A 26933-nucleotide genomic window follows, 5' to 3' on the forward strand; every position below is an offset into this window, starting at 1 on the left:
TTAATCTTAAATACAAAAATCATATATATTCAAATCTCATGATACCTTTGATAGATCATATTGAAAAGTGTGATATGATGTCTCGGACAAGAGGACAAGGTCATCTTTTTTTTTTTTTTTTTTTTTTTTTTTTTTTTTTTTTTAAAGGTAAACTTTATTAAAAAACACTAGCCAATAAGCCCACAAAAAACCGGGCCAAGCCAACCAAACTACAACATATACAGAGAATACTTACACCATTCACTCCACACTAAACCCTTATTAATGGATCTACATTTTAACCAGAGGAACCCTATCGCTTTCACTTCCCCGAAGATTTCCGCACCGCAACCTTTACCGCTGGAGAAAAACTTATCATTACGAGATTTCCAAATACACCAGCAAGCAATCATTAATAGACCCCGAATAATATCTTTGGCTCTCCTGTTCTCCCCAACACTTTCATGAATCGAAATAATATCCCCAAACGAAAAAGCGAATAAAGGGGGGATCTTAAGCCAAGCGCTGATTTTCTCCCAAACCTCGACCGCGATTCTACAAGCCGAAAAAAGATGGTCTACCGTCTCGATATCCTCACCACACAAGATACAATCCGACGAATCAATCAGGATGTTCCTTCTTGGCAACGCCTGTCTCGTAGGGATCCGATCTTGAGAAGCTCTCCATATGAAAATGTCACATTTGGATTTAATCCAACCACCTTTCCAAATACTATACCTTTGACCCGATTCAGAAGCGAAAGAAAACAAGGATCTAAAGGACAAAGTGGAAAACCGACCTGAGCCGTCCGGAGACCACAGCCACTTATCTTTGACGTCACTGATACTCACACCATTCAGAAAAGACAAACAGTCCGATAATTCTGCAACCTCCTCCTGATTCAGCATTGGTCTGGACCAGCACCATTTCCATTGACCATCTGAGCCGGACTTCGGGACCCTATCCATAACCAAACAACATTTCTCCTTCTCCAATGCGAACAACAAAGGCCACTTATCCATAAGGGGAGTGTTATCTAACCACACGTCAATCCAAAATCGAATACAATCCCCTTTACCCAGCACCCCTTTGAAAAAACAATTTATTCTTTTACCGTCTATAAGCATTTTGGATTCTAAACTCGTGATTTTTCCACACCCCCATCAAAGCTGGGTTGGATGGAAAAAACGACCACCTTCTTCTATTACCATGACACGCCAAAATAACCTTCTTCCATAGACTATCCTCTTCCGACCGAAATCTCCACAACCACTTCGTCAAAAGCGCTTCGTTCGCGAGCTTGAGTTTATTTATCCCTAACCCTCCAAACTTTTTTGGACGGGTAACAATATCCCAAGCGACCCAATTCATTTTTTTTTCACTTCCTCCGTCCCACCCCATAGAAAATTCTTTATAAGAGCTTCAAGTTTATCCACCACTTTGCAAGGAACCTTAAAGATGGAAAAGAAATAGACGGGGAGGCTTTCAAGAACCGATTTGACAAGCATCAATCTACCACCAATAGAGAGAGTTCGAGCTTTCCAAATCGAAAGCCGATTATGGAAAATCTTGACAATCGGGTCCCAATTTTTAATTCTATTCATGTTTGCTCCTAGAGGAATACCCAAGTAGTTGAAAGGGAAGACCCCTTTACAACAACCCACCACTTCCGCCATATTAATAATCTCGCCCTCATCCACACCCACCCCAAATAGGTTAGACTTATGGAAATTGATTTTCAGACCCGAATAAGCGTGGAAAACCCGAAGGATTCTAGCCACAACCTTTATATTTTCTGGAGACCATTCCCCAACAGTAAGAGCATCGACAGCGTAAAGCAAATGAGAAATCACCGGGCCCCCGTTTGGTAACTTTATCCCCTTCAATCTCCCAGCGTCACAAGCTTTGGCGACGATGCAAGAAAAAGCTTCCATGACTATTAGAAAAAGAAAAGCGACAAAGGATCCCCCTGTTTAATTCCTTTGTGACATTGAAATTCGAATGTAGGCGAGCCGTTAACCAAGACCGAGGATCTAGCCGAAACCAACACCCCTTTCACCCATTTCACCCAAGCGGGGGAGAAACCCATTTGTTCCATCATATCGATTAAAAAACTCCAATTGACGTTGTCGTACGCCTTCTCAAAGTCGATTTTAAACACGAAAGCTTTACCACTCGATCCTCTTAACCAAGACCAAACTTCACTAAGAATGAATGGACTATCGAGAATATACCTATCTCTGACAAAAGCCGACTGTGATTCTGAGATGACATTCCTAATTACCTTCTTAATACGGTTTGCCAAGATTTTAGAAATTGTTTTGCTTATAATCCCCACGAGATTAATAGGCCGATAGTCTTTTAATAGAACCGGGTCCACCTTGGGAATAAGAGTAATAAACGAAGAACTGGAACTTCTATCGATCATACCCGACTCATAAAACTGAAGTAATATGTCTCTAAAGTCTTTTTCAAATAGGGACCAGTAATGTTTGAGGAACATAAAGTTAAACCCGTCTGGGCCGGGAGCTTTATCCGCCCCGCATTCAAACACAGCCTCTCTAATCTCCTTATCCGAAAAAAGCCCCGATATCCCTGCCCCGAGATCCTCCGATAGTCTTTTCACCCCCGGGCACACCAGTCTCGGTCTACTGCTGACTTTTTCAGAGAAATGGTTTTTGTAAAAAGCGAATACCTCTTTTTTAATCCTGTTAGGTTTAGACACCCACCTCCCATCCACCACCGATAAACCTGGAATACCGTTAAGTTTCCTTCGGTTGTTGATAAGACGATGAAGAAAACCTGAATTCTCATCACCCTCCAATGCCCAACGACATCTCGACTTTTGCTTCAGGTCCATAACAGCCGCTAAGTCCCGTTCCCTTATGTTTTTAGCACATTCCTCCCTAATCCATCTTTCTTCTTCACTTAAATCCCTGGACTCGGCCAGATTGTCTAAATTAACAAGTTCCTCCTTGTCTCTAACCATGTCCTCCTTGGCCTTAATAGACTCAGCTTTTGCCCATGTTTTAATGACATTCCTGATATGCTTGAGTTTAAGGGTCAGATTGGCATCAGCACGAACTCCTCCACCAACGAAGGACCCAACCGCTGCCTCCACTATACTATCAAAGCCTTCCTTATCGAGCCAGGAGTTGTAAACTTTAAAGGGTTTAGGTCCGAAATTAAACCGACTAGTAATCAAAATCAGGGGGTAATGATCGGAGTGTAAGCACGGAAGCGCCCGTAAACATGCATCCGGCCATTTCTCAAAAAAACCATTACATACCAGGACCCTATTGATCTTACTCAGCTTGTTAGAATTGGGAGCAAGGAAAGTGAAATTACGTCCCCTCATACTGTATTCAACCAGACCAGCCGAAGCAATAAACTCATTGAAATCTTCCGAGCTGACTCTGTTAAACCCATAATTCCTTCTCTCTTCCTGACATCTAACAATGTTAAAATCTCCCAAAGAGATCCGCTGGCCAGACCCAGACTCAATAAACCCCTTTAGAACTGACCAAAGCACTTTTTTCTCGGGCACCCTATGCAGAGCATATACGTTTATAATGGTTATCTTCTGATTATTGCCAAACATATGCCCCTTAATCCATAAATAATGTCTATCCTTATTTACCATCGACGCACGAAAGACACTCGGCTCCCATAAACATAACAGCCCCCTGATCTGCCATAAGCTTCCACGAATTCCATTTTAAAGTTATTACCTCACCAAAATTTCGCAGCCACCTCCATATTAATTTTCTCTAATTGGGTCTCTTGTATGGCGATGAAAGAAATCTTATGCTCTGACTTAATTGAACTGACCCAACCTGCCTTCGAACTACCCCTCGTACCTCTAACATTAAGAGATAAGAAGTTCATGACAAACCTGATTGAATTCCTTCTCCAACGATAATCTCTTCAACCAAATCTTTGTGCTGTTGCAGATTGACACCCACAACCTTTCCTATCTCAATAGTGCTATCAGCTTCCAAAAGACGCTGCCATTGCCACAGGGTTTGGATCCAAATTACTCACCTCCGGGGCGCCATACCTTCTCTTCCGGGAATCTCAGCAGATTGGGGAACCTCCTCGGTAGGGCAGTCAGAAGAAAATTCCTGAACTCCAACATTTAAATCCAAAGAACGAGGCATCCCCCCTTCAGATCTAACTTCATTAAACTGATCAGGCCCAATACTACTTCCTTGACCCAGGCCAGAAACATTACCCACTGGGCCTTCCTCCGTTCTTTTTTTTTTTAATTTTTGGGCCCCCTGGTACCTGAGAATACCCACCTTGGGCTTGGGCCTTCTTACCTTTAGAAAAAACATGGGGTCTACCCAATCTAGAAAATACATTGGATTTATTACCTTTCCCGTTTACATTCCTTCCCACATTAAATGCCATCGGGATTTCTCCCTCCTCAATATTCTCGAACATATTCCAACCACAAAAAGGACCATTGGACTTTGAGACATCATTATTAACCACCTTTACAACTTCCTCAACCAAATTAGAGCATTGACCTCCTATCTTCTCGACCTCCGGCTGCAACTTTTGGGATACCGGAGACTTTCCGACCATATCCGGTGAAGAGAAACCGGTGTCATTACAATCTTCCCCCTGGGCACCATCACTGACTTCCGCATCCGACCAACTCCCGTCATCCGAAATACAATCCGGCGTCCAATCACTAGACTCCCCCTCGACCCATACTTTGAATTTTTTGTCTTTCCACATTAGGGTAACCCGGTCACTGATTTTTTCCCCGTCCCCGACCAGGATGCCAACCAAGTCAAACGAAAGGTCCTTGTCGTCACCGTTAAGAGCCGAAGCATGCACTACCTTACTGTACAATCTTCCTACCGAATCAAACACATCTTTGTCTAACACATGAAGCGGAACTCCTGAAATCTTCAGCCAAGCTATCTGCTCAAATGGAAGAATCTGCCCCTTCCAAACTTCAAACCAAGAGAACCAGACTTTCAAGTTCGGATTAAAGTCCCTAAACTCGTACAAATATTCTACTTTCTCAAAAAGCAGCAACATGTAAAAACCCCCCACGTACTTGAGTTTGATGTTGGGACCAATTGCTTCCGAAAGGATCTTATCCAAGTTAACCAAGGTCGTCAAATCCGAAACTCTGATAATTAGACTAGACTTAGACCATTCCTCCAGAGGTTTGACATAGGCGGAGATCTCGACAACCTTGTCTTCTTTCCCATCCTTCTTCTCACGTCCCATCAAAGATTCTTTATATGACATTCCCCCCTTAACGGACGAAGAGAAATTCCTGTTATGACTGCTACCTCCCATGCAGACACCACCCAGACCAGCATGAGGCTGAGATGAGTTCTTGCCTTTCAGCTTGTTAACTTCAATGTTTTACGCAGCGAGTCTCGCGATATTGACCACTAGCTTATTGCTTCCCATCTTTAAATTCTTAAGACTTACTTCCAGATCCTTGGCGTCTCTCACCCCATTGAAGGAGACAAAACCGAATCTGTTCCCAAACTTGTCTCTCTTTCTGGCTACATACACCCCTATCACCTCCCCATAATGGCAGAAAAAATCCCCAATATCCTTAGAACTGCATCTCTCCGGGAGATTGGACACAAAAAACTTTGAAATAACCGGAGTACCATCACCCATAATGATGGGCACAAAGAGCCACCCAACTTTAAAAGGTTAATAGGATTCGAATCACTACAAGCTAATCTATACGGGATAGACGCGAATGATATCAGACCTATTAAGCAATCAAGTTCAGAGCCTTGGCCACGACCGGAACCAACAGAGGATGAACAAAGGAAGGTCCTAACCCCAGAAAGCGAATGGAAGAGCAGTGCAAAACACGTTAGGGCGAAAGGTCCAGCCAGAGGATAGGCGACCTTGCACTCTAACCCGATCAACGCCTCTCCGTCGAGCCCTCCGGCGGCCGGAAGAAGAAACGACAGAGTTTAGAGAGAGAGAATTATCACCTCCAGTATAAAAGTAGTTGTCAACAGTTTTGTACAAGGTCATCTTTTTTCACTTGCTAGTTTTAAATACGTTCCACCACTTAGCAAGAAACTCTCATTTGTTTTCGATCCCTAAAAAGCCGTAAGTTGCTAAGGGTAGAGAGAGTGGTTAAACACCTTGAATAGGTAAACTCTCAAATCGACCAATCAAACAGTGCTACGTCATTTTACCTATTTTGTTTACCTATTGCTCAAAAACGTTGGCGGTGGTTAGACACTTTAGAATAGGTAAACTATTTAAAAAGAAGGAAAAATGTGTGATTGGTTGAGAATGCATGGACCCCACCACACACCCCTCTCTCTCCCCTTCCCTCCCTCTCCCTGATTCGGTAATCCTTTACCGAAAACACCCACTAAATTGTTAAACTTGATCGGCAAACATGGTGGGTAGTGATTAGACATTCGGTAAACACATGTTTACCGCTGCCACACCGTATACCCTAACAATCTCTATCAACAGAATCTCTTGAAATTTTTTGAACCTATACACGTTTTTTATGAAAGCATGTGGTAAGCATGAAGATTATATATAACAAATGACTACTTCAATCACAAGAAATTGATGGTATATATATATATATATATATATATATATTTAAATTAATTAAAATTTAATCTAGCATTAAAGCACGTTATTTTTGAAATCATTAGACTCGTAATATATAATAATCCTTTCTCTTTCCTCTTATTTAACAAGAATCAAATCCAAAATTTTGTTCTCAACAAAGGTTAATAATGGTGGTTATTTTATTGTAAATTTGCACAACATATGTTAACTTGGAGGAACTAGAGGGTTGCTTACTCTTCGATCACGAGAATCTATTGAATTTATTTATATAAAATCTGAGATTTTTCAGAAACCGAACATTATTTGAGCTCTCTAGTTATTATCGGTAAAAAATAGAACTTTCTGATGTATAACAAAAAAAATTCTTGTTTCACCAATAACTACATACATTGTGAAAAGTTTATGGTTCAATAGATAATACTTGATAGTGTAATAGTTAGGATGTGCTCATGACATACGAATGTACTATTAATAGATCTAATAATCATATTTGTAAATTATACTTAGAAATTATGTTTAATACTAGTGGGTTATCACCCGCGCTTCATGGCGGGTTCAAAACGTAGATAAAAAGAAACAAATCGTAAACCTAACGATATAAAACCGCGCTGTAATGCCAAAAAATCTTAAACACGATATTTAATACTTTTGCGGAAAGTAGGCCCAAGTTTTTTTATATTATTTTCACTTGAGAGCGTTACTTCTGTATAATTTTAAACACCAAAATACAACTTATATATATTAGCGTATATATTATTATTGTTATTATTAGATATTTTTTATATTAGGAGATTATTATTAGTTTGTATTGGTATTTATCTCTTTCCTAGTTTAGCTTCTAGTTTTTGGGTATAATCTCTGTATATATATTTTAGACTGGGATGAATATATTTCAAGGAATTACGATTACCTTTATGGTATCAGAGCTTTCAAGCTCTAAACCCTAGTTCTTCACAGATCCGCCAAAGACACTTCGACCCAAAAATCCGCTAATTCCCGTTACTTCCACCTGGCCATTCCAGCAATGGGGCATCGATCTTGTTGGCCCATTTTCTGATGCGCCGGGTGCAGTAAAATTCATCATTGTTGCAGTAGATTACTTCACAAAATGGGTAGAAACTAAAGCTTTGGCCTCAACAACAACAATGGTAATCCGCAAATTCATATGGGAACATATCATTTGCAGATTTGGGTTACCATTGCGCATTATTTCTGACAATGGCACCAATTTCGCCGCGGAAGACCTTCAAAAATGGTTCAAGGAAATGAACATTGAGCACAGCTTCGCCTCCGTTGCGCATCCTCAAGCGAATGGTCAGGTAGAAAGCATAAACAAACAAATCGTTGATGGTATAAAAGCGCGACTGGGGACAGCGCGCAGAGGATGGGTTGACGAGCTTCCCAGCATCCTCTGGGCGCATCGAACAATGCCAAAGACTAGCACCGAAGAAACTCCGTTCAGTTTAGTCTATGGGTCAGAAGCCGCCATTCCAGCCGAAATAGGCCTACCCTCACCGCGCATGTTAGCAATGGAAAAACAGGACAACGAGCAAGAACGGAGGATGGATTTAGACCTACTGGAAGAAAGGCGCGAGAACGCGGCCATAGCAGAAGCAAGGTACAAGTCCAAGTTAGAGAAATATTACAACGCGCGTGTGCGCATCTGCACTTTTGTCCCCGGAGATTTTGTCTTACGCGACAACGAGGCTTCAAACGCTGAGAAACCCGAAAAATTAGCGCCGAGGTGGGAAGGACCCTATGTCATCAACGAAGTCTTGGGTAAAGGAGCATATACCCTAAAAAGGGTTGATAGGACTCTAATTCCCCGCACCTGGAACGCGCAACAGTTGCGCAGGTGTTACATGTAAGCCAATCCTTTAAAACAAAAAGAACATACAGGCACTGTATTTCTCCATCTTATCTTGTATTACAGGCCTTGCGCTTTTATCAATGCACGTATTATTCTTAGTAACATCACTGTCTATTACAAATTGCATGAAATTTCTTTGGTTCGCGCGAAAACGACATGGGAAAACATTGTATACCTCATGAATAGTCTCAAAACAGGCAAACTGTTGACAAACGTTCACACATGAGCACAATACCATTCCTCATTCGCCTCACCTATTCTAAAGTAATTACACACATGCAACATATTGTAATACGTACATATACGGATCATAGTAAACAATCTTCAAAAGAGTATATCATCATATACATTATCAAAAAGTGTGAACATAGACACTTAACAAGATTATATCAGTGATCTTCAAAAAATCTTGTCCAGTACCCAGAAGCTACAACAAAAAAGCATTAACAAAAGACAGAGGTAGACCCTAGGCTTCAATAGCCAGTCAAACACCAGAACCATCATCAACAGACGACACCTGCCTGTTCCGGCGAACTTTCCGACGTCGGTACACCAACCGACACCTCCCTCTTTGAAGTGTTGGAAACTGAGTCATCAGTCCATCAAAATCCAATATAATATCAGCACCAGCAGAAACGGTAGCATGATGAGAAATTTTGCACTCAGAATCAACAACTACAAGAGGAACAGGATCGACCAGTTTCTTCACCGGTGCAATAATAAGAGGTGGTGAACGGGACAGAAGAACGAGACCTTCGGCAGCATCATACACTCTAAGAACATCTAGCAGGAGACGAGTATGGTAAGAACGCTTCATCTTCTTTAAACTCAACTAAAATCAAACATTTCAAGCATATATATAAAGAGAGCTCAACACCTCGAGAAAAGAGAAATCCATCATTAACTGTCAGAACTATCACATCCAAACGGCGCTACAGGGACTTAGGTCACTTCTTCAATTAATGAAGACTGACAAAGCACCATTTCAAATCTCGAGACCAATGAGGAAAAATGTTCACACTTACTAACAAGTGACGTCATTACCTGACAGAGCATGATTACAAGTCACATTTTTTCCTCTCAAAAAAAAAAATAAAATAAATAATAATATAATACAAAATTCAACCGTCTCATAATTTTCTTGTCTTATAGCGCTCAAAAAAGACTTTTCCTCTCCTAAGTCCAGTGCTCCACTTATTTGCATAAGTACAACACTAGACTGGGGGGACTTGAAGGGGTAAGGTCCCAAAAATCCCACAAAAGGATATGGGACCATACCACCAAACCGACCTTTCAACCCTTCTAACCTTGCGCGGCCGCGCATTGGTCTTGCAGAAGGAAGAAAGAAATCAACGAACAACAGTCGCGCGCCCAAAGGGAAAACTAAACCCTTGCGCCACTTTCCATTTAAAAAAAGGTCAAGACCCTGAGACCAAAAGGTCCACCCAAATATCCAGACTTGGATATTATTTTACCCAGACTTGGGATCTATCCAACTGTGTGCACACGGTAAAGTGCCACACCAGATTACAGCAGTAATCTTCTAGAAGAAATATGATCGTACACCACCCAGACGGTTGTAACCGTCTGGACACGTGTCATCATCACAAACATTCATGAAATCACCACGATAGCATGTAATTGGAGAATGATCTCCACTCAAACCACTTTCCACGTGGCAAATCCCCAACCATAGATCAAGGCGTGATCCGTGTGCACTCACGACGGATCAAAGCAACTTAATGAAAAGTAAAAAGACTTAACGGAAGGAAAAGATAACCGCTACGGTGTTAGCATCTTCCGTTATCTTTTCAATAACAGATTTTCCCTCCAAAACTCTCGGTTATAAATAGGAGAACCTTTCAGGTATGAACTCAGATCCAATCTCACTACTCAATTACCTTATCTTCTCCATACAAATACTTATTCTCACACCGGAGTCGGGTCAAGGAGAGAACCCCCCTTCTCCCCTTGACGAGGCTAACGGTGCTCTGTTTTGCAGAATAGCCGGAGAAGAAGTTCGACCACCACTGAACCAATTGAGAGAGAACTAACCTTTTATGCGGATTTAAACCCCCTGGTCCAACATATTCCGATCCGTTGCACCAGTGTTTCTTCATTGGCGCCCACCGTTTTCTCAATTATTCTAGTTCCTATCTCGTTTCGGTTCAGTTCATTTCATTTTTCTGTCTTTTCATATGGCAGAAAATTCATCTTCTCACCGACGATCCGGTCCTCGACCAAACGTCGGAAACAATCACCAGAAAAAACGATTCCCAAAGCATGGGACTGGTAAATACCAGACTGCTGTATACACAATCACTAGATCTGATTCCTCAGACATTAGATCTGGAGAAGAAGTCCACAGTACAGAATTGAGATACATCCAATTTAGCCACAACAAAGATGGCGATCATCAGGAACAAATACACATGGTTCAAGGAGGACCAACACGGAGAGCAAGCAAACGAAATTATGACCAACACTGGAGAGAACAACAAGTCGTGTTCCCTGTTGTTCCTGGGGGCCCCAGGAAGAACGACCAGTAATTATCACTGGTATTTTTGGTCATTACCGGACGGACTATATGTTCATAGATCCAGGAAGTTCAATGGATATCATATATGAGCAGTGTTTTAAGCAACTGGATCCGGAAGATAAAGCACGATTGGAACCGGTCGATTTTCCTCTCACCGGATTCTGTAATGAAGCTGTTTTCCCTTTGGGACAAATCGCTTTCCCGGTAACTTTGTCAGACGGCAAACACTCACGAACAGTTACAGTAAATTTCATGGTCATGTCAGCGACATCACGACATGACATTTTGCTCGGGAGAAGGTCGCAAAGAGAATTCAACATGATCACTTCCATTCCGCATGCGGCTTGTGGATTTCCAACAGAAACCGGAGTTGCAATTCTCTATTCAAGCAAGGAAGTCATGTCTGTAGATGATGAACCTCCAGCAAAGGCAGTCAAAACTTCAGCACCAAATGAACCAGAAAAATGGGTTCTGAACGGCGAATACCCAGAGCAAACCATTTTGCTAGGACACGCCATATCACCAACAATACGGGTACAACTGAAAAGCTTGTTATCTAACAACAAAGATATATTTTCCTGGTGCCCAGCAGACATGACAGGGGTACCACGCGATATCGCGCAACATTGTTTAAACATCAAACCATCAGTAGATCCGGTCATTCAGGGAAGGCGCAGCTTCAGCGAAGAAAAAGCAAAAGCGATGGACGAGCAAGTAACAGAATTGCTCAACGCGGGAATCTTGCGCAAAGTGAAATACCATACATGGGTTGCCAATCCAGTCATGGTGCAAAAACATAACGGCGGATGGAGAATGTGTGTTGACTTCAAAGACCTCAACAAAGCATGCCCTAGAGACTGCTATGCGCTCCCGGAAATAGACAAGAAAGTCGATTCTTTAGCATCATTCAGGTGGAAATGCTTTCTCGACTGCTATAAGGGTTATCACCAGGTCCAGATGAAAGAAGAAGACGAAGAAAAAACCGCATTCCGCACAGACAAAGGCATCTACTGTTACACTAAAATGCCATTTGGGTTGCGCAACGCAGGCGCCACATATCAACACCTAATGGACACAATCTTTAGCGAGGATATTGGCAAAACCGTCGAAGTATACATGGATGACCTCGTCATCATGAGTCATGAAGAAGAGACGATGCTCCACAATATACAGCGCACATTCGATTCCTTACGAAGCGTAAATTTAAAATTGAACCCGACAAAATGCTCCTTCGGGATGGAAGAAGGAAAGTTTTTGGGTTTCATAGTTACAAAAGACGGTTTTAAAGTCAATCCAGAGAAGGTACAGACCATTCAGCAAATGCCATCACCGGCAACAGTCAAAGAAATGCAAAGGCTTGCCGGACGATTAGCAGCTCTAAATAGATTTTTGGCCAATCATGCGGCAAAATCTTACCCATTTATCAGTACGCTGCGAAACTGCGGTAAGAAAACTCCCTTTCAATGGACACCCGAAGCAGAAGCAGCGTTCAAGCAAATGAAAGAATATTTAATCCAATTACCAACACTGACCGCGCCAAAAGAAAAAGAACCATTAATCTTGTATCTATCAGCCGCGGAGGTAGCAGTAGGCGCGGTATTAATGGTAGAGCGGGAAAACATTCAGACTCCAATCTACTACATCAGCAAAATGCTTACTGGACCTGAAACTCGTTATTCAATGATAGAAAAGCTGGTTTTAGCGCTAGTACACGCATCCAGACGCTTGCGCAGGTATTTTTCAGGCCATGTCATCACAGTACTGACAAATTATCATCTGGGTCAAATCTTGTCAAAACCCGACATAGCGGGGAGATTAGCCAAATGGGCCATCGAGCTAGGAGGCTACAACATTTTTTACAGACCAAGACCAGCAATCAAAGGGCAGGTTCTAGCAGATTTTGCCACCGAAGTTCCCATTGATAAAATACAAGAATGTGAGGCAATCCAGAACCCGACACCTGTTTTTGACGACCGAGTCTGGACCTTACACACTGATGGTGCTTCCAATGACGATGGAGCAGGAGCAGGTCTCCGATTAGTCAGCCCGGATAATCACGAACTCACATACGCTATCCGCTTAGACTTTCAAAGTACCAACAACGAAGCGGAATACGAAGCATTTTTAGCAGGTCTTCGTCTAGCACTCAAAATGGGAGCAAAAAACCTTGAAACTAACGTCGACTCAAAACTAGTAGCTGAACAAGTTAACGGTCATTACGACGCAAAAGGCGAGGCTATGGCGTTGTACCTTGAACAAGCACGGATGCTAATCAATCAATTTCAGACATTCAAAATCAATCACATAAACAGAAGCGAGAACAAGCATGCGGACGCCCTAAGCAAATTAGCTGCTGCTAGCTTTAAACACTTGGCAAAAGAAGTACGCATAGAGGTATTATCCAATCCCTCCATTCACTTGAAACAAGTATGCGTCATAGAGATGGGGAGTCCATCCTGGATGTCTCCAATTATTTTGTATCTCCAACACGGGAAGCTCCCAGAAGGAAAAGCAGAAGCCCGAAAAATACAACACAAAGCAATAAACTACGAGATGGCGGATGGCGTCCTTTATCGAAAATCATTCATGGGTCCGTTACTGCGTTGTGTTGATAAAACAGATGCCCAGTATCTGGTTAGAGAGATCCATGAGGGATTATGCGGAATACACGCAGGACCGCGCATGGTCGTGGCAAAAATAATGAGCGCCGGATACTACTGGCCAGGAATGCACATGGACGCAGTTGATTTATTACGAAGATGCGAGGCATGCCAACGCCATGCACCAAAAACACTTAGACCCAAAAATCCGCTGATTCGAGTTACTTCCGCCTGGCCATTCCAACAGTGGGGCATTGATCTTGTTGGCCCATTTCCTGATGCGCCAGGCGCAGTAAAATTCATCATCCTTGCGGTAGATTACTTCACAAAATGGGTGGAAGCTAAAGCTTTAGCATCAACAACAGCAATGGTAATTCGCAAATTCATATGGGAGCATATCATTTGCAGATTTGGGTTACCATTGCGCATTATTTCTGATAATGGCACCAATTTCGCCGCAGAAGACCTTCAGAAATGGTTCAAGGAAATGAACATTGAGCACAGCTTCGCCTCCGTCGCGCATCCTCAAGCGAATGGTCAGGTAGAAAGCATAAACAAACAAATCGTTGATGGTATAAAAGCGCGACTAGGGACAGCGCGCAGAGGATGGGTTGACGAGCTTCCCAGCATCCTCTGGGCACATCGAACAATGCCAAAGACTAGCACCGGAGAAACTCCGTTTAGTTTAGTCTATGGGTCAGAAGCCGTCATTCCAGCCGAAATAGGCCTACCCTCGCCGCGCATGTTAGCAATGGAAAAACAGGACAACGAGCAAGAACGGAGGATAGATTTAGACCTGCTGGAAGAAAGGCGCGAGAACGCGGCCATAGCAGAAGCAAGGTACAAGTCCAAGTTAGAGAAATATTACAACGCGCGTGTGCGCATCGGCACTTTTGTCCCCGGAGATTTTGTCTTACGCGACAACGAGGCTTCAAACGCTGAGAAACCCGGAAAATTAGCGCCGAGGTGGGAAGGACCCTATGTCATCAACGAAGTCTTGGGTAAAGGAGCATATACCCTAAAAAGGGTTGATGGGACTCTAATTCCCCGCACCTGGAACGCGCAACAGTTGCGCAGGTGTTACATGCAAGCCAATCCTTTAAAACAAAAAGAACATACAGGCACTGTATTTCTCCATCTTATCTTGTATTACAGGCCTTGCGCTTTTATCAATGCACGTATTATCCTTAGTAACATCACTGTCTATTACAAATTGCATGAAATTTCTTTGGTTCGCGCGAAAACGACATGGGAAAACATTGTATACCTCATGAACAGTCTCAAAACAGGCAAACTGTTGACAAACGTTCACACATGAGCACAATACCATTCCTCATTCGCCTCACCTATTCTAAAGTAATTACACACATGCAACATATTGTAATACGTACATATACGGATCATAGTAAACAATCTTCAAAAGAGTATATCATCATATACATTATCAAAAAGTGTGAACATAGACACTTAACAAGATCATAACAGTGATCTTCAAAAAATCCTGTCCAATACCCAGAAGCTACAACAAAAAAGCATTAACAAAAGACAGAGGTAGACCCTAGGCTTCAATAGCCAGTCAAACACCAGAACCATCATCAACAGACGACACCTGCCTGTTCCGGCGAACTTTCCGACGTCGGTACACCAACCGACACCCCCCTCTTTGAAGTATTGGAAACTGAGTCATCAGTCCATCAACATCCAATATAATATCAGCACCAGCAGAAACGGTAGCATGATGATAAATTTTGCACTCAGAATCAGCAACTACAAGAGGAACAGGATCGACCAGTTTCTTCACCGGTGCAATAATAAGAGGTGGTGAACGGGACAGAAGAACGAGACCTTCGGCAGCATCATACACTCTAAGAACATCTAGCAGGAGACGAGTATGGTAAGAACGCTTCATCCTCTTTAAACTCAACTAAAATCAAATATTTCAAGCATATATATAAAGAGAGCTCAACACCTTTAGAGAAAAGAGAAATCCATCATTAACTTTCAGAACTATCACATCCAAACGGCGCTACAGGGACTTAGGTCACTTCTTCAATTAATGAAGACTGACAAAGCGCCATTTCAAATCTCGAGACCAATGAGGAAAAATGTTCACACTTACTGACAAGTGACATCATTACCTGACAGAGCATGATTACAAGTCACATTTTTTCCTCTCAAAAAAAATAAATAAAATAAAATAAATAATAATATAATACAAAATTCAACCATCTCATAATTTTCTTGTCTTATAGCGCTCAAAAAAGACTTTTTCTCTCCTAAGTCCAGTGCTCCACTTATTTGCATAAGTACAACACTAGACTGGGGGGACTTGAAGGGGTAAGGTCCCAAAAATCCCACAAAAGGATATGGGACCATACCACCAAACCGACCTTTCAACCCTTCTAACCTTGCGCGGCCGCGCATTAGTCTTGCAGAAGGAAGAAAGAAATCAACGAACAACAGTCGCGCGCCCAAAGGGAAAACTAAACCCTTGCGCCACTTTCCATTTAAAAAAAGGTCAAGACCCTGAGACCAAAAGGTCCACCCAAATATCCAGACTTGGATATTATTTTACCCAGACTTAGGATCTATCCAACTGTGTGCACACGGTAAAGTGCCACACCAGATTACAGCAGTAATCTTCTAGAAGAAATATGATCGTACACCACCCAGACGATTGTAACCGTCTGGACACGTGTCATCATCACAAACATTCATGAAATCACCACGATAGCATGTAATTGGAGAATGATCTCCACTCAAACCACTTTCCACGTGGCAAATCCCCAACCATAGATCAAGGCGTGATCCGTGTGCACTCACAACGGATCAAAGCAACTTAATGAAAAGTAAAAAGACTTAACGGAAGGAAAAGATAACCGCTACGGTGTTAGCATCTTCCGTTATCTTTTCAATAACAGATTTTCCCTCCAAAACTCTCGGTTATAAATAGGAGAACCTTTCAGGTATGAACTCAGATCCAATCTCACTACTCAATTACCTTATCTTCTCCATACAAATACTTATTCTCACACCGGAGTCGGGTCAAGGAGAGAACCCCCTTCTCCCCTTGACGAGGCTAACGGTGCTCTGTTTTGCAGAATAGCCGGAGAAGAAGTTCGACCACCACTGAACCAATTGAGAGAGAACTAACCTTTTATGCGGATTCAAACCCCCTGGTCCAACTGATTCCGATCCGTTGCACCAGTGTTTCTTCAAGAGGGTTGCTTACTCTTCGATCACGAGAATCTATTGAATTTATTTATATAAAATCTGAGATTTTTCAGAAACCGAACATTATTTGAGCTCTCTAGTTATTATTGGTAAAAAATAGAACTTTCTGATGTATAACAAAAAAATTCTTGTTTCACCAATAACTACATACATTGTGAAAAGTTTATGGTTCAATAGATAATACTTGATAGTGTAATAGTTAGGATGTGCTCATGACATACGCATGTACTATTAATAGATCTGATAATCATATTTGTAAATTATACTTAGAAATTATGTTTAATACTAGTGGGTTATCACCCGCGCTTCATGGCGGGTTCAAAACGTAGATAAAAAGAAACAAATCGTAAACCTAACGATATAAAACCGCGCTGTAATGCCAAAAAATCTTAAACACGATATTTAATACTTTTGCGGAAAGTAGGCCCAAGTTTTTTTATATTATTTTCACTTGAGAGCGTTACTTCTGTATAATTTTAAACACCAAAATACAACTTATATATATTAGCGTATATATTATTATTGTTATTATTAGATATTTTGTATATTAGGAGATTATTATTAGTTTGTATTGGTATTTATCTCTTTCCTAGTTTAGCTTATAGTTTTTGGGTATAATCTCTGTATATATATTTTAGACTGGGATGAATATATTTCAAGGAATTACGATTACCTTTATGGTATCAGAGCTTTCAAGCTCTAAACCCTAGTTCTTCACAGATCCCAGACTACGAGTCTACTGCCCAGCCTTCTTTTTTTTTTCTCAACACCCGCATTATCTTCACAAATAAGCCATGGTCGATACCAAGAAAACTGATGCTGGTTCATCATCTGACCCTAAAACACCTAATCTCCATCCTGTTTATACTGTTACAAACATCCAGAACAAGGTGCGGGTTCTGGATGGTACCAAGGTCACCTATTCGTCTTGGGTGAAACTGTTTCAATTGACTGCTCGTGGTTACAAAGTAACAAACCACATCGATGGCACCCTTCCACCGGAGAAAACTAATCCTGACTACGAGTGATGCCATTGTTCTGTAGTGGATTTATAGTACCCTCTCTGATGATCTCCTGGTTCGTGTTCTTGAAACTGACTCTACTGCTTTAGAGGCCTGGTTACGCATCAAAGGCTTGTTCACCAACAACAAAGGAGCTAGGGCAGCCACGTGGAACATTAGTTTGTTAATCTGACTCTGAAATCCATGCCATCTCTCGACGCCTATTGCCAGCGATTAAAGGATATTGCTAATCAACTGGCTGATGTTGACCAACCGGTCTCCAATCAGCGCCTCATCCTTCAATTAGTTAGGGGCTTACCATCTGAATTTGACACGACTGCAAGCATCATCAACAAGGAAATTCCTACATGGGAAGAGGCTGTTAGTTTGCTTCAGTCTGATCAGCAGCGACAAGAGGCACGGGAATCCCTTAACGCTTCAGCCGCCTCGTCAAATGTCATGACTATCTCTGAAGATCAGCAACCACCACACCGCAGGCAGCAGCAACAGCCTACACGCGGAGGTGGTGGCTCATACAGGGGCGGCGGCAGGGGTAATCGTCGCGGCGATGGTTCGGGTCAAAAACTAGCGTAACAACAGGCAATATGGACAACAAAACTCTGGATCTTCAGGTTCTTCGGGACAGCCCAATTACAATGGGTCCTGGCCCAATAACAACAGTAACCGACGATCAAATAGGCCCATGGGTCCTTGGGCTAACTAGTGAATGGCCCAATCCCCAGCCCCATGGTATCCACCACCACCCTGCCCATACCCGACGATGCCAGGGTGGGCTTCCCCTTGGCCTCAAGGTTTCGGCTCACAAAACAACCAGTCCCAATCATCAGCAGCCCAAACACCTCAGGCACATTTAACAGAAGTGAACCCAATGGATCCTCAGGCCCTTGCTGATGCTTTTTAGGTCCTAAATGTTCAAGAAACTGATGATGGTGAAGACCCATGGGAGATGGACACTGGTGCTACTAATCACGTCACTGGGGACCAAGGTAAAATCTCTTTTTTCATGATCTTTGTCCTGTTAAATTTGTTAAAGTTGGTAATGGTAATCGAGTACCAATTCATGGATCCAGTAACACCACCATTACCTCACCTACCAAAAACCTTGTCCTTAACAATATCCTTTACTCACCACACATCGTTAAAAACCTAATATATGTCAAACAATTCACAAAAGATAACAATGTTTCTGTAGAATTTGATCCCTATGGTTTTTCTGTGAAGGACTACAAGAATGGACAGATCCTGACCAGGCATGATAACTCCAGCCCACTTTAACCTTTCACCAAGAATAATGCTTCAGCTTCCGCTTTTGTTGCTTCGTCTTCGTAAACCGATTTTTGGCATGATCGTCTTGGACATCCAGGACATCATATAATGGATTTTTTTTATTCCAGTCATTTAATTTCGTGTAATAAGCGATCACGATTTCTCGTTTGTCATTCATGCCAATTGTCAAAACATAAATGTTTACCATTTGCTAATTCAACATCATCTACTTTATTACGATTTGATGTAGTTCATTATGATTTGTGGACGTCTCCTGTTCTTAGTAAATCTGGTTATAAATAGTATATGGTGTTAATTGATGACTACACTAATTTTACTTGGGTTTTTCCATTGAAATACAAATCCGAAACCTTTTCCAAATTTGCCCAATTTCATAAATATGTCGAAACCCAATTTCACATTAATATTAAGTCATTCCAATGCGACTTAAGGGGTGAATTTGACAACACAAACTTTCGAAATTTTGCTACAGCAAATGGTCTACACTTTAGATTTTCATGCCCACACACTTCCCAACAAAATGGGAAGTTCGAACGCATGATTCGTCATCTAAACGAAATCATGTTCTGTCTTTTAACCCATGCTTCACCCCCATCAAATTTCTGGGTCGAAGCACTTCATACCGCTACCTATCTTCATAACATACTACCGTCCGCTAAACTACGGTTTATCACCCCAATGGCTTCTCTCTGCAGTCGTCAACCTGAGTATGACCATCTTCGTGTCTTCGGATGCGCCTGCTATCCGAACATCCTCAACCCGACCTCATAAATTAACCCACCGGTCTGCCCTTTGTGTTTTCCTCGGATACCCCGCTCATTTTCGGGGATACCAGTGTCTCAACCTTTCTACTGGAAAGGTAATCCAGTCACGGCACGTCACTTTTGCGGAGACCGTGTTCCCGTTTTCTAAACCTTCCTCCTCACCCATAGAACATACATTTCTAGAGAGTGACATCTCACCACTTCTTTCACCCCCTCATCATTTCCCGATGTCCATCACACCCCTCCCAATCCACCATCTCCTAACCAAACCACAGTCGTTTCCTCTCCACCACACTCGCCCCTCCTACATCTTCTCAGACTCTTCCCTCACCTGTTACCTATAAGCGCCGCAACAAGAACCTGCCCCCTCCACGGCCTATCTACACTGATACGACCAACCCTTCTCCTCAGCCTTCTAAACCGAGCTCACCATCTTCTACCGCCCCTTCTTTGCATATTCACTCCCCTGCACCGCCTCTTCCTCCTCTCCCACCCTAACGCCCTATGGTTACACGCACCCGTGATGGAACCATCAAAACCAACACACCGTACACCTTACATACTTCAGCCACACAACCTATATCACCGGTACCTAAGTCCCATATTGACGCCCAATCGGATCCTAATTGGCTTGATGCCATGAACACTGAATACAAAGCTTTACAGGATAATAAAATATGGGAAATAGTGATTAGACCTCCAGATGCACATGTCATCCGTTGTATGTGGCTGTTTCCCCATAAGTTCCATGCTGATGGCGCTTTGGAACGTTACAAGGCCCGATTAGTTGTCAATGGGAAATCTCAACATGTTGGAATTGACTGTGACGACACATTCAGCCCCGTGCTAAAACCGTCTACCATTCGCACTGTCCTTAGTCTTGCGGTTTCGCGGGGATGGCAAATAAATCAGTTAGATGTTAAAAATGCGTTTTTACATGGTGATTTGAACAAAACTGTTTATATGCATCAACCGCCAGGTTTTAAGGACCCTTCTAAACCACATCATGTATGTAAGCTACAAAGTCTCTATACGGCCTCAAGCAGGCCCCCCAAGCATGGTACCAACGGTTTGCAAAGTTTATTACTTCTTGTGGTTTTATCAGTACTGTGAGTGATATTTCATTATTTGTCTACAAACACGGTAATCGATTGGCATATCTTCTGTTATATGTGGACGATATTATACTCACAGCTTCGATTGACACATTGCTTCGTCAAATTATTGCCTCACTATCAAATGAATTTGCTATGACAGACCTTGGCTCTTTACATCAATTTTTGGGTATCACGATCACTCGTAAACAAGGTGGTCTATTTTTATCGCAAGAGCATTACACACATGACATTATTGCTCGGGCTAACATGACAAACTGTAAGCCTTGTGCTACACCTGTGGATACAACTTCTAAGTAAAGTGCTTCATCCGGTCCTCCGCTGCCTGATAGTTCATTATACCGTAGCCTCGCTGGTGCACTCCAATATCTTACGTTTACATGTCCAGACTGTCACACCCTGACTTTTGCGGAAGCATGATTATGGTGTGACTTTCTTAATACCATTGCATTCAATCATAACAACAACTATATGATAAAACCATAGATTCGTCATCCATTAAATAAGTATAAAACATAACAACATTGTTTTGAAACGTAGACTTCAAATTCAAGTTTTACAAACCGCACAAATTGTTTATGAGTTCATTAAGGACTCATCAAAAGATATTGAAAAACACCAAGGTTTGGAAGACATGTATCGTCCAGGAATAAGACACACTGACCAAACTCAAACACCATGGATGACATCTTTATTCCTAACACAGCATAAAAACTTCCAACGCCCGCCAGATCCACTTACTGATTCCCTGAAATACCTGTAGTTTGAAAACATCAACAAAAGTTGAGCGAGTTCATGTGTTTGTTTGTGTTCATGAGTAGACCTTTGAAATCATTGTAAGTATGTATGTAAGTTTATAAATCTCGGTATGAAAGCAACAAGGAAAAACAGATCACCAATGGTTTGCAAAGCCATTGATATATGTGAAGTGATGCAGGAAAACTCAAACCTAGCAGATTTCGTCAATAAGACATAGTCACCACATGGCTCATTCGGCGTGCGCATGGGTGGGGCTTGCTACACCCGAATAGATCTATCACTCATGTCCCTCGATCCTACAACGAGGATTAATGGCTTTAAGTGTCATACCCACCACTCACATGATCAAGCAGTACCCTTCCTTAGCTAACCATACCACATAAAATGTTCGTAAACAGTTGGTAACATGTATTTCACCCCCCGAAGTTGTAAAACTGAAAACAGTTAAAAGAAAAGGGGTCATGAACTCACAGTCATGCGTCTTCAGTACTCGTAACTCATGTTCCTTCAGCAAACACGGCTACCTACAATGTACTAGTGTCTATTAGACGGACGGGTCGTACCTTGTCTTAGTATTAACGCTTTCGAGTCACGTTTCTTTTATGTCTTCAATATTATTCCAAGTTATAATTACTTGTTAAAATAATAAATATTTTAACTTTAAATTATATTTAATTTTGGAATAATTTGTTAAAACCATATGTTGGTGCACTTACGTCTGTCAACTACGTCTTACATCGAGTCTTAAAGATGGACAGATCAGACATGGCACAAAAACCTAGAAACACTAGTTTGTAATAGGTTCGCTTATGTATACACATCTAGGTTCGCTTTTGTGTCACAGTCTAGGTCAGGTTCGCTTTTTAGTCAAGTGATGAGATCCGCTCTTGTGTCATGTTATAGGTCCGCTTATACGTGCATGTACGTATAAGCGAACCCAACTCTTCTATATATAGGGGTCTTTAAAGCGAACCTAATACACATAGTTTACGGTGTTTTTCTTCCGACAAGCCACGAAGTGCTGTCGAAGTGCTGTCTGAACGTGTAATCGAGTTATTGATCAATAAAACAGCAAGATTAAAGTGAATCCAGCTAGAATAGCACCAAATCATTAGTTTCCGCCTCTTGATTTGGATAGGAATTTCTCTGATCGACTCAAACAAGGCCGAACGCGATCCTACAAGTGGTATCAGAGCTCAGGAGGAGGAGTTCTTGCCATTTTAGCTGTTTTTCATCTATTTTTCTACACTTTCTTCATATTTTCAAAATTTTTTACGGTAAAACCGGCTCAAAATCACACACTGCACTCGGAATCATGGCCTAGTAAACCCTTGAACTTTTCAGATCTAAAATCAACCTAGAAGTTAAGATTTTAGGGGGTTCGCTCGTACGTACTTGTTCGAACAGTGACATCAGCAAGTTAATTGGTTCGCTTTTAGTGACAGATTCTGAGTGGGTTCGCTTAAAATTACAAGACAGGTCCGCTCTTTTGGACATTCTTTTTAGTAGGTCCACTTGAAAATTCAATCAGGTTCGCTCGAAGGAACAGGTTCGCTCCAAAAACAATCAGGTCCGCTCCAGATTATCTGATAGGTTCGCTTCAATAGTAGATCCGCTCCAAGCTACCTGTTAGGTTCGCTCGACTGGTCCGCTTATCTGTTCCGCTCATTGGTCATTTCATCTGGTTCGCTTCAAGTAACAGGTTCGCTTGAACAAACAGCTTCACTCAAGAGATCCGCTCATCTGGTCTGTTCATTGATCTGTTCATCTGGTTCGCTAATTGGTCAACATATCTAGTCCGCTTATTGTGACAGTGATAGTTTCGCTTTTACGACACTTGGTTGGTTCGCTTTTCTGGATAGTTGGTGGTTCGCTTATTTGAACAGTTTGTATAAGTTTGAAAGTTTTTGTGAACCTTGGATAATTGAGCAATGGACACTGAATTCTATAACGCTTTTGCAACCCCAATTTCAATGACTCAAAGTGCTTTGATTGAAAATGAAACCGGAACGTCTCAGAAACCGCCTAAACTTATGGATATTGATGATTATAACGTGTGGTCTGAACACTTTGGAAATTGGGTCGAGGCTTATCATCTTGATGCGTGGGAACACACTGAGGAACAATATGTTAGGCCCACAAAAAACAACGTTGCAAATGGTGCTCCGTTAACACTTAGAGAGATGAGTACTGAAGATAAAAAGAAATATCGAGATGAGAAATTGATGGTGAGTCTGCTTCAGCAAGCGATAAAAGAAGATATCTTGATACTGCTTCAACATGATGGAACTGCGTATTCAATTTGGACAGAATTGGAAGCAAAGTTTACGGGAAGTGATGATATGCTCAAGAATAAGATGTCTCTAATGAAGAAAGAATTTGACTTATTTCGGGGATTGAAAAATGAAAGTACCAAGCAGATAATTGATAGATATTGTAACTTGGTGAAAAACATGTCAAAACTTGGAGTTAAGAAAGATACTGATGAATTAATTGAAAAACTTGCAGATGCGCTTCCACATGAAACATGGGGAACGTGTCTGATGATGCTGAGATCCAATCGAAAAGATTACAAGAATATGACACTGGGAGATTTCATCAAGCACCTGGAAGCTCAAGAGATGGAACAGAGGAAGATAGCCAGGATGAAGAATTATGATGGAGAACAAGACATCAGCTTGTATTACAAAGGTGGTGTTCCTGGAATGACAAATCATTCTCCGAAAATCGAAACTGCTTTCAGCGTTAAAGATTCTCCTGAAAAGAAGTCATCCCAGGGATCTAGCAGCACAAGGTTTTCATCATTCGATCCAAACATTTTTGCAACAAAGAACGGAAAAAGACTTCAATGTAACATTGTATTAAATCTTGAAAGTGATGAAGATTATTCTGAAGAAGTTGCTAAGAATCAAATGTCTTTGTTGGGAATGGTGTTGGAATCTTATAGTAGTTTTGTGGCCGGAAAGATCGGTAATCCAATGCTCACGAAAGAGGATTACGATCAAATAGATGCCGAGGAAATGGAATTGATGGACATTAAATGGTGTATGGCTAGCGTGCTGAGACGAGCTGAAAAGTTTAAACAAATTACGGGAAGAGATGATTTCCGTGATGCAAATGTTTCAACTTTAGGCTTTGATAAATCTAAAGTTACATGTTTTCGTTGCAGGGAAAAGGGGCATTTCAAGAGGGAGTGCAAAAATCGTGAAGCTACCGGAGCCCAAAATCCTTTTGGTAACAACGATTATCACAAAAAGGCGATTTATCACCAAGTCACACCACCAGCACAGCATCAGGCACAAACTGCTCACGGAAGAGATGTGATTGATGGTTCAAAAAGAGCATGTCTAGGCAAATATGAAAATTTTACATGGGATAAGTATCTTCCAACAAACAGCAAAGTGTGTCTAGCAGAACAAGATGATGAAAAATTGGCTGAAGGCTTCAATTGGGATGATTTTTACCCAGATAAAGATCTTATGGCCAAAGAGATGTCCAAAATTACTTCAACTGCTTTCTTTGCTAATGCTTATGATTTGAAATGTGCAGAACGAAACAGGAAAGTCATGGAAGCTGCTGAAGCAAGACGGAGAAAGCTTGAAGAAGAGGAAGAAGAGGAAGAGCGATTAAAAGCTGAAGCTAAAGCCGAGAAAAAGAGAAGAGCTGAGTTTCTGCAACCAAACAGGACCGTCAAAGAGGTTCCTGAATTTGAAGTGAAGATTGAAGCAGAACAGGTTAAAGTTCCAGAAAAGTGCATGAATTGTGATTCTTTAATCCAGCAGAACAATGAGTTGCTGCATAACATAAACAGATTGAAAGAAGCATATGATACAATGAAAAGAGAAATCAACAAGTATACTGATTCGAGTGGTGAACAAGTTGTGGCAATGAATACACTGAAGATTGCGTACCTGAGACAGCTTGATGATGCTAATTTTCATATTAAGAAGTGTGCAGATCTAGAGTTGGAGTTAGTAACACAAAAGATAGAAACTGAGAAAGTGAAAAAGTTATTAGAAAGTTACTCATGTTCATCTTTTGTTGTTGACAGGATTTATCCGGTAGTGGAAAATTTGAAAACGTTTGAAGAAGTGAAGACATCTGAAGAAAGGAATTCTGTGACAAAAGACGAAGAAAAAGTGAAGACTTCTGGTAAGAAATCAAGTGTGGTCTACAATAGATGTCCGCCCCCGGTCGAAAATGGATTTTTACCTCGAAATCCAAATTCCGAAAGAGTCGATAAAGTAATCAATTTGCAATGGGAGTCTGGGCCGTCAGATAACTTACTAGAAAGTATTGATGTCATGTACACGTCATCTGACACTGATCATGAGTCAAAGTTGATAAAAAGTGTGGTCGATCAAGTGTTGGATAAAGATGACAGTGAGGAGTCAAATCCGGAGTCCAAACCAGAGTCAAAGTCTGTGTCTGATTCGTCAAAGCCGACAAATAAAAAGGACAAACGGGTTTATGATAAAGAGTTTTTACTTTCAAAATCTAATTTAAATGATGAATCGGTCAAAGTGGCATATACTTTGAAAGGTTCTGACAAATTATATTCTGATGAGAGTTTTCCAATAAGAAGTGTCAGATTTGAAATGATTCAAAAGGTTTTCAAAATAACAGAAATTAATGTTTCTGAAATAAAAGATTTAAATCTTTCCGGAAAACCTAAACAATACACTTCAAGAGATCAACAAAGAATCAACAAGAAAATGGGTTACAATTGTGGTTATAGTTTCCAACAGAAACCAAACCATAATCGTAATTTCAAAAAGAAAGGTCTTGGTTTTGTTCCACCGAAAAACTATAAAAATGAAAAACTGTATAAACCAAAAACTGTGTTTGTTTCAGGAAAAACGTCAGAAGCTGAAAAAGAACAATCATTCAGAAAGCAGTCTAATTGGGAATTCCTTGCCAAGAAGCAGGAAGAACTGAAAAAGAATGAAGTTCCGAAGAAGATTGAAAAGAGAACCTGTTTTCAGTGCAAGATTGCTGGTCATGTGGCGAAGGATTGTCCTAAGACATTCAAGCCAAAACAGGAAGTCTCTGGTAAAATGAAAGAAAAGGTTGTCGAGAAGACTGAACTGTCAACCCGGAAGTTTACTGGTTTTGAAAATTCAACTTTTGAAAAAGGAGAATGTTTAAAGAGTGCTTCAAGAAGAAAAGA

General features: G+C 41.3%; 3 protein-coding genes across 3 annotated transcripts; 1 reads left to right on the forward strand and 2 right to left on the reverse strand.

Annotated features, from left to right (window-relative positions):
- Positions 1 to 209: 209 nt before the first annotated feature.
- On the reverse strand, positions 210 to 1001 carry LOC110933327. The gene has a single exon (XM_022176557.1). The coding sequence runs from the start codon at positions 999 to 1001 to the stop codon at positions 210 to 212; it is 792 nt and encodes a 263-aa protein (XP_022032249.1).
- A 345-nt stretch (positions 1002 to 1346) lies between these two features.
- Positions 1347 to 1913, reverse strand: LOC110933328. Its single transcript, XM_022176558.1, has one exon. It carries the CDS (start codon positions 1911 to 1913, stop codon positions 1347 to 1349), a length of 567 nt encoding a protein of 188 aa, XP_022032250.1.
- A 16108-nt stretch (positions 1914 to 18021) lies between these two features.
- On the forward strand, positions 18022 to 18411 carry LOC110933330. The gene has a single exon (XM_022176559.1). It carries the CDS (start codon positions 18022 to 18024, stop codon positions 18409 to 18411), a length of 390 nt encoding a protein of 129 aa, XP_022032251.1.
- Positions 18412 to 26933: the final 8522 nt, after the last annotated feature.

Source organism: Helianthus annuus, chromosome 4 (genome assembly GCF_002127325.2).
Source record: "Helianthus annuus cultivar XRQ/B chromosome 4, HanXRQr2.0-SUNRISE, whole genome shotgun sequence".
Lineage (NCBI taxonomy): Eukaryota > Viridiplantae > Streptophyta > Magnoliopsida > Asterales > Asteraceae > Helianthus > Helianthus annuus.

Bases quoted from the DNA above. Each gene is read 5' to 3' on its own strand.
- LOC110933330 (XM_022176559.1), top strand. From the start codon at position 18,022: ATGCCATCTCTCGACGCCTATTGCCAGCGATTAAAGGATATTGCTAAT.
- LOC110933327 (XM_022176557.1), bottom strand. From the start codon at position 1,001: ATGGATAAGTGGCCTTTGTTGTTCGCATTGGAGAAGGAGAAATGTTGT.
- LOC110933328 (XM_022176558.1), bottom strand. From the start codon at position 1,913: ATGGAAGCTTTTTCTTGCATCGTCGCCAAAGCTTGTGACGCTGGGAGA.